The sequence below is a fragment of the Carassius auratus genome, chromosome 32 (genome assembly GCF_003368295.1).
Source record: "Carassius auratus strain Wakin chromosome 32, ASM336829v1, whole genome shotgun sequence".
Lineage (NCBI taxonomy): Eukaryota > Metazoa > Chordata > Actinopteri > Cypriniformes > Cyprinidae > Carassius > Carassius auratus.
Window position 1 is genome coordinate 23,830,159 of NC_039274.1, and position 12,448 is coordinate 23,842,606.

The 12,448-nt window shown below is 36.0% G+C and overlaps 2 protein-coding genes across 3 annotated transcripts in view; one reads left to right on the forward strand and one right to left on the reverse strand.

Annotated features, from left to right (window-relative positions):
- Window positions 1-36, forward strand: part of LOC113052407 (synaptotagmin-13-like) — an 8,803-nt gene extending 8,767 nt beyond the window's left edge. The window contains exon 7 of the mRNA XM_026216853.1: window positions 17-36. Within this exon, the coding sequence (XP_026072638.1) occupies window positions 17-36 (20 nt within the window). The remainder of the gene's footprint in view (window positions 1-16) is intronic.
- Window positions 37-5,733: 5,697 nt separating this feature from the next.
- Window positions 5,734-12,103, reverse strand: LOC113051877 (uncharacterized). 2 transcript variants are annotated; one of them, XM_026216040.1, is made up of 10 exons: window positions 11,785-12,103; window positions 11,132-11,408; window positions 10,452-10,647; window positions 9,703-9,874; window positions 9,391-9,609; window positions 9,146-9,217; window positions 8,424-8,486; window positions 8,105-8,169; window positions 6,737-6,783; window positions 5,734-5,853 (listed from the first exon to the last, which is right to left on the reverse strand). In XM_026216040.1, the coding sequence occupies exons 3-10, from the start codon at window positions 10,644-10,646 to the stop codon at window positions 5,805-5,807; spliced, it is 882 nt and encodes a 293-aa protein (XP_026071825.1). In that variant the 5' UTR covers window position 10,647; window positions 11,132-11,408; window positions 11,785-12,103; the 3' UTR covers window positions 5,734-5,804. The 2 variants fall into 2 exon arrangements, with proteins under 2 accessions (XP_026071825.1, XP_026071826.1); XM_026216041.1 differs by lacking the exons at window positions 8,105-8,169; window positions 11,785-12,103 and having other exon boundaries at window positions 11,132-11,509.
- Window positions 12,104-12,448: the final 345 nt, after the last annotated feature.

The following is a 12,448-nucleotide window of genomic DNA, read 5'->3' on the forward strand; positions in this document are numbered from 1 at the left end:
ATTCCAACAATTGCAGACAATAAAGAACCTAACTAGCCTAACTATACTCAACCTTAGCTACAATTGTAGCCTCTCAGTTACAGAAAAATATAAAAGGGTTTTGGATTTTGCTCATACACAACAAATAACATTTTTTCATGGAATCAAGAAGCATATTTCTTATTTCTTAATTTCTTCCTCTCAGCAACAACATCCCCAAATGATGCTGATGTTGCCGCTGTTGCCAGCCGAATTGAGGAGCTGGTGGCAAGTGTTAAGAGGAAGTCCCAGCGTCTTTACAAGGATAGTGACGGATGCAAAGGACGTGCCCGAATCCGCCGAAAGATCAGGGAGGAAAAAAAAATCTTAAATTCTGTAGTGGAAAAATATAACACCTTGGTTCCTAATGCAGAAAAACTGACATTGGACACCATTCTATGTGACGAGATTGTTTGGCCATGGCAGCTTACCCACGGTGGTATGTACACCAATTCCTGTTGACTGTGTGAAAATAGTCACATAGTGGGACAAAATCTGTCATGCCTCGATTTTAACCCCTGAAAATCTTTAAACACTAATCTTAAATATAAAACCAACTTATGTTTCATCCATGTATTCCAGACTCTGTAGATCTAAGGACAAAGAGGAAGGCGTTCGACATTGTGACGGCAGTAAGGAGACTTGAGGAGGAGAAGAGGATTCTTATTGCAGAGATGAACAAGCATTGGAAGTCTCTTTGCTCCCGTGCAGACACCCTGAAGCAGATGTCATCCCAGCTTGCTAATGTGACATCAGGTATGTATTTGTTATTATTGGCATACATTACAATATTTCTGAATGTTTCTAATTAATAAAGGCTCAATGTGTTTTAACATGTAAGGTGAAACGTGGGGCCTGCTTCAAGATGGTATCCGAGGTCTAAAGAGCTTGACATTGAAGAACAAGCAAGCAAGCAACAGCCTGGCAAAGCATGCAAAGACATTTTATGTTCAAGTTCTGACTGAAACAGAAATTAACTTTGATAGTCATTCTGAGGAATACGATACCAGTAGTGACTCTGAGCAAGATTAAACATGGCCAGAGTCCTTTTTTCTGCTGTTGTGTGCTGGGGAGGGCTGCTGGGACAGGTTGGTAAGGAAAGCTGGTTCTGTGTTTGGCATGGAGCTGGAGTTAAGTAGCAGTCTTCTGTCATGCTCAACATTGAGGAGGTCCTTTGTCCCCAGGGCAAACCAGCAACTCAATTTCATAGAGAAGATTAGGGGCATGAGTCTCACCCTGCGCCAACCATTACATCACTTTGTCTATTGTCTAGTATCCACTATCCATTTGACTTTTCTTTTAAAATATATATATATATATATTATATTAAATATATAAGTTTCTGTTGTTCTATCTATTTTAACTTCTTTGTGTTCTTTTTGTTAAGCAGTACTATTATGCTCAGACTCTTTTTTCCATAGTCATATGAAATAGCAAAGTTTTGCACTGATGAAATCCCTGCACTGTTTACTTTTGCACTACCACCACTGCAAATCACTCCACAGCTGCCCATCATTTATCACAGGGTCAGTCCCTACCAGGTCTTTGTATTCACTTGACATGCTCTTCACTTTTTACATTTGTGATTTTTGTTATGTGTCTGAGCTATGTATGTTGTTTTTTGTGATTGTATAAGCTAATAAATGCTTTCATGCTTTAATAAGCTTTCATCATGACAATTTTTCCAATTCCTAGATACATCTTACATCAGGGATAGGCAACTCCGGTCCTGGAGGGCCACTATCCTGCAGAGTTTAGCTCCAACCCTAATTAAACACACCTGAACAAGGCAATCAGTGTTTTCGGGATTACTAGATAGATACAGGCAGGTGAGTTTTTCTGAGGGCTGAAGCTAAACTCTGCAGGATAGTGGCCCTCCAGGACCAGAGTTGCCTATCTCACATGGATACACAGATAACATTTTTTCAAAAAAGATAATATGGCTAAATCTATCAATATTTATGTAGATGTTTTCAAGGTATTCAATACATTATTTTAATAATATAATTTCAGTCTTATTATTGGTAAAAACATTACAGTATGCTGTAAGACAGAACACTACAATGTGGGCAGAGTGGGTCACATGTGAGTCCCATATCCTGCAATGCAGGCCAGGGGGTCTTCAACGCCAGTATAGCTTCAATGTACATATTTAGTCAACGGTTTTGTCACCAGCAACAACACTTTGCTCAGTTTTGAACTTTTGGAGTGTAGTTGAAGCCCATTCACAGCAGTCCACCCATCCCAGCCCGGAAGAACTACAAATAACACTAGCCTTGTAACTTGTGTTCTGTGGTGCGTTTCTAGTGGAAGCTGTATTTTTAAAATATAGTGATATTTTCCTCATAAGCAGAAGTTGGCAATGTAGAATTTTGGATATACCCTGTTTTTTTTTTTTGGGGGGGGGGGGGGGGGAGGGATAGGATTGGGGAACACACTGGTGTCATCAGATTTAAAAAATGTAATCATTAGGTCAAAATAGCTTATTACCATATTTGACAGTGTTTACGGTTAAACATTGGACACCATATCTGCATGACAGCTAAGGTCCAAAGCTTTCTATAAAAGCTGGTACTGTGTGTGTAGCCTTCAAACATGTACTGGGTTCAAGGTTCAGAGCAGAGGTCAGTAATTCAAATCAGGAGTAATATATTCTCTTCAGACTCACATATGTTACTGTTGAGGCTGAGACCTTTCCAGTGATGTGCTTGCTATAGTCCTATGGCAATGTTTTAATTTTTACATATCATGAAGTCCACTTTGCAGGCAATATCCTCTTTTATGGTCCCCAGAGGGATGCCTTGAGTTCAAATGCTTCACACATAAGACTTAAAATATTATTTTATCATACACCCAACATATTAAACACAAACAAAGTAAGATGTAGCCAGATTGAAACACATCAAAGCCACAGTCTATTGCTCATCTTTCAACCTACACACAACGCATTATATCATGAAGCTATTGCACAACCACTGCAGCTTAAAGCAACATTATTTAATTTTTTTTAATTGAGGTAGGTTTAAATTAGAGCTCATACTTGCAGAGTTGTAAAAAGGTAGCAAAAATTTTACTCAAGTGAAAGTACAAGTTTACTCAATTAAAAGAGAACGAAAAATGCAATGGCACAGGTCAAACATGTATATTTAGTTCAACAACAACAATTAAAATGAAACAGCGGAATACTGAAAAATACAAATAAAACGGAAAGGGATTAAAAGGAAACTCCATCATTTCAACCCTCATGCCATCCTATATGACTTTTATTTATCAGATGAACACAAACTAAGTGTTTAAATTGTGTAAAAATCATTTCTCTTTATATAATGCAAGTGTATGGGAAATCCAAAAATGACACTTGAAAAACTATACACAAAGAAAATATGACAGACCATGCAACCCCATTAATGAATCACTGTCTTCTGAAGTGAAACTATAGGCATATGTAAGAAAAATACAAATAACAATATTTAAATCTTTACCGTCATGTTCCCTTCGTGTGGTTTCTGAAGTGGTCCTGTCCCCTTGCATTATATGGACAAAAAATCTTGCTTGTGTTCATGTGAAGAAAGAAAGTCATGAACATCTGGAATGACAGAGGTTAAGTAAAAAGTGAGAGAATATTAATTTTTGGGTAAACTATCCCTTTAAAGAGCAAGATGTGATGGAGAGGCTAGAAATATATTCCAGACAGAATACAAGAATGCGTTGAATTAATGAGGAGAGTCCTAGAATTAAAACATACAACGTTAAAGTTTTTAAAGGCCACTTTATATGTTTTGTCTATTCAACAATGTCACTGCTAAAAGGACAATTCATCTTTTAAATGTTTGTTTGGGGCATTTAGAGATTTAACACATTTTGATAAAGAATTATTTGTGACCAATTAGATTAATGAGAAAAGCATGTAATTATTAAGATTAAAAAAACTATTCACTGACAGTCCTAATTCCTACTTAATGATTCACTTAATGACATTGTAAATACAACTTATCCACCACCTGATAAAAACATCACTAAACATGAACAATTAATTTAGCATATAATGTTTATCTAAACACTTTTTTGGAGATTTGTAACATTTAATAAAAAAAATTCCACCAAAAAATTATCATCACAGATTTTATTTGCACTCAGTTTTGTGCATTCAGCTAATAATATAACATAGCTATTGGCTATATAAAAACAGAACAAATTATCAATAAACCTTTTTGGGCGGGAAAATGCAACTTTGCTATATCTTTTGAAGCCAGACATTACCTGACTTTTGAAGCCAGACATTTACCTGATGAAAGTCATAATTGAAGTAGAAATATGTGTGTTTGATGCATGAAAACAATGATCATAAGTTCTCACGTCAGGCACACGTTTGAGCTTCTGTTTACCATATTTAATGTGCATAAGATAATGTAAAAATATAATGTACTTTTCAAGATGAAATAAAATTGTAAGGAGTAAAAAGTAGTTGTTTCTTCAGAAATATAATCAAGTTCAAGTAGTCAGTTTAAACTGTACTTGAGTGAAGTACAAATCCCCAAAAATAATACTTACCTGTAAGTACAGTAATCAAGTAAAATTACTCAAGTATTTTACACCTATGCATACTTGGCATGGAGAATAAAAACAAAACCGAGTTATGGTTAGAATAAGTGGGGACTGAGTGTATTTTATGTATAATGCAACATTTTCCTGATAATTAAGATCAGAAGCCTTTGATCATGAAGACATGAGGCCCACATTGCACAACCAGGCCTTAGATTTCCTACCACTGTCATGGGCCTTGGTAAACCGGCCCACAGTCAAGTCATTCAGTGTGAACAGATTGAGGTCCTTAGTGTCCTGGAACGCTCCCTATTGTCAGCGTAACATAGGAAACCTACCTCTCTCCCTGGTTTTATGACAAGAAAACATTAGACTTTAAAATTATATTGATGGCTAAGCTGGAATTGTTTCTGGCTTTAACAGTTTCCCAGGCTCATGTCTCCGGTCTTTCTGATCTCTTAAGTCTGATCACTTTATGTCATGCACATACTGTATGTTGATTGTTGACACAGAGGAAGGATGAGATTATTTGTGAAATTTGACACCAATCTGTCTTTGTATGAGGCAAAGGATATGAAAAAATGGCCTGAGCCTGAAAAATCATTGCTGACCTAGGTACCATTGATGAAAATTGATAAATGTGCCTCTTCTCTTCATTGGGAATGTTTAAAATGTCTTAAGAACTCTCATAATTGATCTGAACAGACAACCATGAGAACAAAAACAAACAGTGTTGTATGCTAGCGATCAGAGGTAAAAAAGGATTCAGTAATACATCCTGTCACCAGGAATAGGAGCCCATTTACTTTGCTCCAAAATTACCATCAATACTAACTAAAATTTTCATCATAAGTTAGTATAATGCCAATTTGGTACTTGTTCTGGTTGCCTTGGCTTTAGATTTTTTTTGTTGCTAAGATTGGCTTGCTAATCTGCCTTAAGGTGGACGAGGATGTAATTTTCTTCTAAAAAGAAACTTTGTTGTATTATTTTCCTGTTATCACTGTGAAGCTGCTTTGATACAATCTGTATTGTAAAAAGTGCTATAAGCTGTAAATAAAGGTGACTTGACTGTCACTACATGCAACTTTCGTCTCACTTTTCCCATCAAATACAGCACAAAGTCATGACACATTAATTATTCAGTGCAGTCAATGATTGACAGACAAATCATAAAATGTAACAATAGTGAATTTAATTATTGAGAAATATATACAAAACAAATAGTAAAACAGTATTAGTCATCAGGCGAATTTGCTGGCCGGCTCCCAGGTGTCCTCCCAGACTCTGCCACTGTAAAGAGTCCAAAAGTCATCTTACACACAGCATATACAGTACAGCTCACAACTAGTCTTCTGGCTCAAGTTTGAAGATATGTCATCTAAAATAAAGATTTACCCTTTTTCTGTGGGATAATTTATTTTGGTTTATTTTATATGGTGTTTGTCAAGCATCAGTCATTTTGTTCAAGTGAAAACTGGACTCAGTCGCTTGGACACAGTCATCCCTACAGTCAACCATTTTTAAATGGTTAAGCCGTTTTAAAATCGGCTTAACCGTGTTGCTATACAAATACTCACCACAACGGTGTGGGAACAGAAATGTGATTAAAGGCCTCTATGTCGGCCGCAGAGGGGGTCAGCAAAGACGCAATGGCACAACAAAGGCATCTGCGTCACATCTACATTTAACTATGAATTGGGCTTAAGACCCCCTCAGAGCTGAAGTGGACTAGAAAGTGATCTGCATCATCTCTAAGTGAACTCATAATGTGAACACAAAGAAAGAGTTGTTCACAGGCCTTTTAAATTGGACTACATTTGGTTCATAATGGGAGGTTTCACTTTGTAAAAAGAACTGTATGCTGTTTATCTAACTGTACAGCAAACACTTTATAAAATAGCCCAAACAGAGTTAGCAAATGTATGGGGCAAACAGGTTAGAATGTATTTGCTTCAGATGTCATATGACCAAACTTGAGCCAGATGACTACTTGAAGGCTGGTGTGCACATGTTCTCATGTGTTTAGTTCAGTTCACTTAGATAGTTCTTTGTGCCCAAAACAATTAGCGGTCCCACTTTTACTTCAAAATTCACTTTGAAGGCTGAAAGTTACCAGGTTTTAAAACACTAAGACTGTGTAGCTATTGACTAAATTACATCAGCCATCACTTACCAGGAAGAGCAAGGTAGCCAACGCACTTTCACCTCTGCTGCCTTCCCCTGCAGAAACATGCACACACACACACACACACACACACACACACACACACACACACACACACACACACACACACACACACACACACACACACACACACAATCAATTTAGTGAAGTTACTGTAATGGTTTTACCATTCAAATAATGATGTTTTTACTTAGCTCTCTATACTGCTGTTCTTACTTGGAACATCATTAAGTTGACAAGAGTACTTATGTATTTTTTGTAAGCTCAATAAAAAATAAGAATATGCTGTTGCATTCTATTTGCATTGTTGTTTTTGTTTAGGATTTACAGTATGTCCCTTACAAAAAATAAGTTAATTCAAGTTTTCTATTAGTATACTTATTTTAAACAAACAATAAAAAAAGTATACTTTATGCTTAAATTTTATAATTCTCAAAAATATACTTTATGTACTTTGTAGAAATACAATTATTACACTTAAGTGTACTTGACTTATACTGAGAGAAAAGTCCAATTATATTTGGCCTTTACTTGTACTCTATCTTTTGATCGAGATATACTTAAACGTATAATTAAGTATTCAAAGTATAATTGGCTTTTAGTTTTGTTAACGGTTTTTATCGAGTAGCCTATTAAATAAACTTTTTTTCTTTACATAGTTTTCATATACAGTCTTATGAAACTTGTGAAAATATCATTTAGAATATTGATATAAAACAGATATGTTTCTTATTCAGCATATCTGAAATTTTGTCTAGGCTAGTCCACTGGCATCAGTACATCAGAATTTACTTTAATTGTACTTTACTCTTTCCCCACCATTGACTGAATTTTCCAGCTATCAATGTTTTCACTGTCATACGATAGGATCCGCTATGGCACATAATTTAGTACAGAAACTAAACAAACGAGAAGAAAAAGCTGAACCAAGTGATAGTAAATTACTCACACAAATGTAAAATAACATGATCATCAAATATTAAACAGCTTGTAATTCAAAACTGCTTAAAACTGCTTGATCATCGTTCTGAATCTAATCAAGTCGCAGTCTTTAACACAAATTTGATTTTCTCAAATTCTTTGTTTAAAATGTTGCCTTTATGAAACTTACAGACATTCAAGTGTGGACAAAAAAGAAAGCATGAAGCTAATAAAATGTTATTAAAGTTAAAGTACAGTTAAATGTATACTTCATAAAATTAACTTGAAGTATACTTTTTTTTCTTGTGAGAGGGTTGATAGTTGAAAAAGTTTGATACCTACTGCTCAGTTTCTGTTTTGTCACATTTGGATTGAAAGATGAGACAATATGAGATAATCAGACAGCCTAATGAAAAATATGGTTCTACATCTTACCCCATTCATCCGTCTTTCCAATATTTTATCATATGGATAAATTGTCTGTCGACTGCATTTGCAACCTTAAATGACAAAGGCAAAAAAAAAACTTTGGTTCACTTCAAATGGGTCTGAGTTTGATTGAGGTGTTTATATATGAATCACTGTTCTTAGTTCACTTTGAGGGCTGAAAGAGACCAAGTGTGAATACACCCTGAGTTTGGTCCAATTAAAAGGGGGCTACATGCAGAAACAACTTTACACCCAATGATATACACATGGGGTACAAAGAATAGAAACAAATATACACAATGGGGTGCAAATAATGTCTACTTGCTTTTTGTTTTCTTCTTTTTGGCCAGGGTCGAGGGTGGGGCTTGTGTGGCTCCTGTACCTGTGGCTTAAGGTGCAAGGGGAAAAGATTAAGAATTATATATTCAGTATCTTGGAGAAGTGGCTTAATTAATAGAAGGGGGTGAAATTCACATTGGTTAACTTATTTTATATTAAAGCTGCGGTAGGTAACTTTTGACGCTTAATAAACAGAACTGCTTGCGTGTTGCGGAAGAACATCGTAGCCGGAACTACTTCTCTCTGTTTATGTCTATGAAGAATCACAAAGGTACTGGGTTACTCCGCCGCGGTATCCCCGAAGCAATCTAAAATAGTCAGAATACAAACACTTATTATAGGTGCACCCTAGTGATTCAGGACGAGCTAAAAACACGGTTTGGAAAACGGATTCATGATGTACTCGCTTATTATATACATTTTTCTACATTTTGAACACAAACAAAGTTACGGACCGCAGCTCTGATTGGTTATTTTTTACCGGGAGCGGATGACTTTTTGCAAATGGCGATAGGACCACTGGGAGGAGCCAGAGGAGCTTGATTTTTTCACAAATTATCTGTCTCATATTCTACTGTCAGGACATAATGACAGGTTTAACAAATATGTAAAAAAATATATTTTTACAAAAGTTACCTTCTGCAGCTTTAATACAATGATTACAAAACCATGGGGCCAATTTACAGATGGGGTGCAAGGCAAGATTACTTTGTCTTTTCTTTAGTTGAGGTTGGATGGATGGTGGGGCTTGTCTGTCTTGGCCTGGGCTGGATGGTGGGGCTTAAGGTGCAAGGGAAAAAGGTTGAGAATTTTATATTCAGTATCTTGGAGGAGTGGCTTAATTAATTAAAAGAGGTGAAATTCTCCATTTGTAACTTGTTTTATATTGTGCAGTAATTGCAAAAAAAACATAGGACAAATTTACAGATGTGGTGGAATGCAAGCTTACTTACTTTGTCTTTTCCTTGGTGGTAGAAGCTCCACATGCTGCTGAGCCTGAGAGACGATTGGACATAGTTCAAGTGTAATCAGTTGGTGGTCTTGTGGGATTAGCTGGTCTAGGGGCTGGTCTTGCTGGGGCTGGTCTAGGGGCTGGTCTTGCTGGGGCTGGTCTAGGGGCTGGTCTTGCTGGGGCTGGTCTAGGGGCTGGTCTTGCTGGGGCTGGGACACATCTGTTGTGAAGATAGCAAAAATATGACTTCAGTACAAATTGTCAAAGAAATCAACGACAAACACTAATGAACTATACATAAAACTTATCTTACCATCCAGTTTGATCATGAAGTCATATGCCCTCTTCATGCTGGTTAAGAAACGTGTGTTGTTCTGCGTCGGTGGCAGATGCGTTACTACATCTGCCATCAATTTTCCTGTGCCCTTGTGCCTCTGGCTGATAAATAATATGGGCATATAGCCCAAGGCAGAAAGTTTTTGGACCTGAAATGAAACAAAGTAATTAACACATTTCCAATATATTTTGTTGCTACATTACTACATATATGGCAGTCCATTTACTATTTACAGTTTGCTTGGTGTACTACTTGATTCATAGCTCATCCCTATCCCTAGTCCCTGCCATCAGTTACACAAGTATTTTAAGATAAGTATAAGTCTAGAATATTACCTACTTATGTACATACACCAATGCATTTTCAATATTTTTTTCACAACAGAAGTACACCTGCATATTGTGTATTGGGAGCTTTTTGGCAAACTTGTTTATCAGAGCAGCTTGAATGTGATGTACATTTATCACTTGAGTGTCATGTGTTGCAAAATAAATTTAATAGGGATGTATGGTGTGGTTTTTAAAGTGACTGTCTCTCTAAAATTTCATACTGACAAGATGTGCCAACTTCCAACATCCAGGCACGCATGTGAAGCTTGATACATAGCACACAGCATGGCTGCTATGTCTTCTATCCATCAACAAACACGGTACCAAATATTGTATGTACTTTAGGCTTAATATTGATTATCACTCAATAAATGAAGCATGAGCATTTTTACTTACAGCTATTTGGGCAGAGGCCACCACCCGAGATGCATTTTTGTTTTTGATGACCCTCTGGCCCCAGTCATCATTAATTTTTGCAGTTTTCAATAACCGCTTGCTTGGCAGTGTGGCAAAACAAGCACTGCAGGTTTTGCGGTTAGCCTGCTGACGGACCTGGCAGCTTGGGCAAGGCCTGAATTTTGGCTTTGTCATTCTGAAATGTACACCCATATAAAAAATATAAATATTAAAAATCATACAGGGATCCAAACACACATGAGTACAAGACAGAGCTAGTCAATCTATTAGCATGTGTCATACAGCAGTAGGCTTTGCTTAACGTATCACTTTTCTAACATTATCAAAGGTAATATATTAGATCTGGAAGTTTGCAAGCTGGCAAATTATTTAAGTGCAGAAAAACTATGAAACATAAAGATGCCAAGCGAGCTGTTTGCTTTCCTGTAGTCATAAAACATCTTTGAATACCGGCATTCCTCACAAAACTTAAGTTTGATTTACTTAGACTTCATGCAAACAGCAATATTATCTTATAGGTTGGCCTATATTGTGCAGACTCCTGCAAATTTAATATGGTGCAATAATCAGGTATTATATGCGAGTCTCTATCCATTAAATTGGTATATTGTGCACTTAAAACAACACCAACAAATTAATCTATATTCTTTGATCCCGACCTTTACACTTTCAGTTGATTAAAGTGACTGAAGAAGAGGCAGCAACCCAGTTCCTCCGTCCCTCTAAAAAACAACCACCACTCAGATGGTAGGGGAGAGAGTCAGGGATGGAGAGAGAGTGAGAGATAGAGATAGAGTGTGAGAGAGAGAGAGAGAGAGAGAAATAACAAGACAATAAAAAAATACAAATAAGACAATAAACAAGACAAATGTGGCTCTTAGAAGTGCCTAATGTAATGAGGTGCTGTTTTTTTTTAAAGGACAGGGATTAAGGAATCTGCAGAAAAAGAGAAGAACAAATCAAAAAAATAGTAGATCACCAAACTACATATTATAATGGATGGATAAACAAACAGGAATAACACACACACACACACACACACAGAGAGAGAGAGATACGGTATATATATATTTATATATCGCAATAATCCATTAATAAGCATTTATACGTTCAAAATAAATTTATTAATAGATTGTATACACACACACACACCATGTTTTTTTAATATATATATATATATATATATATATATATATATATATATATATATATATATATATATATATATATATATATTCGTAATTGTATTAATTTTGGACGTTTAAATGCCTATTCATTTCTCTTGCTTATTAGACTGTTGTAAGCGACTTACCGTGGTGGAATCGCGCTGGGCAATGGTTTCTGTGATGGTCGCGCACAGTGACGCGCTGCACAAAATTGCGCCAAAATATAAATTATAATGAAAAAGTACAGTCTTAATATTTTATATCCTCGCTCAAAATTTTAAAGAGGTCAGCAGAAATGTCTAAGGAAACATGGGTATATGTTAGCAATTACATTTTAACACATCACGCCCCAGAATGCATCCATCTCTTTGCCAAAGGATATGTCCATATTAAGTAATATAAACATTTCCGCAGCAGGCTATTTATAACAACTTCATAATTAGTATTGAGATGAAAGGTCTATAAAAGTATGCTATTGGTATTTTTTTGTTGTTGAGGTGTTATTTTTATTTATTTATTTTTGGTCGCAAAAAAAACAAAAAACAAAAACAAAGCAGGCTCACTATACACTATAAGCCATTGCAAATATACCATCGACAATTAAAAATATCCCACTTAAATTAAGGCATGTTTAAGCCTACAGCAAATATGCAGTCCTGCAATTATGCCATTTTAATGTAGCCCAAAATTATATTAAAAAAGAAAAAAGGCGTGATTCCGATTTAGAACAGGGTTTCTGCTCCAATAAAATATATGGTCACTTCACCAATTAATGATTGTAACAGTATTTGCGCAGCATGCTACTGAAAA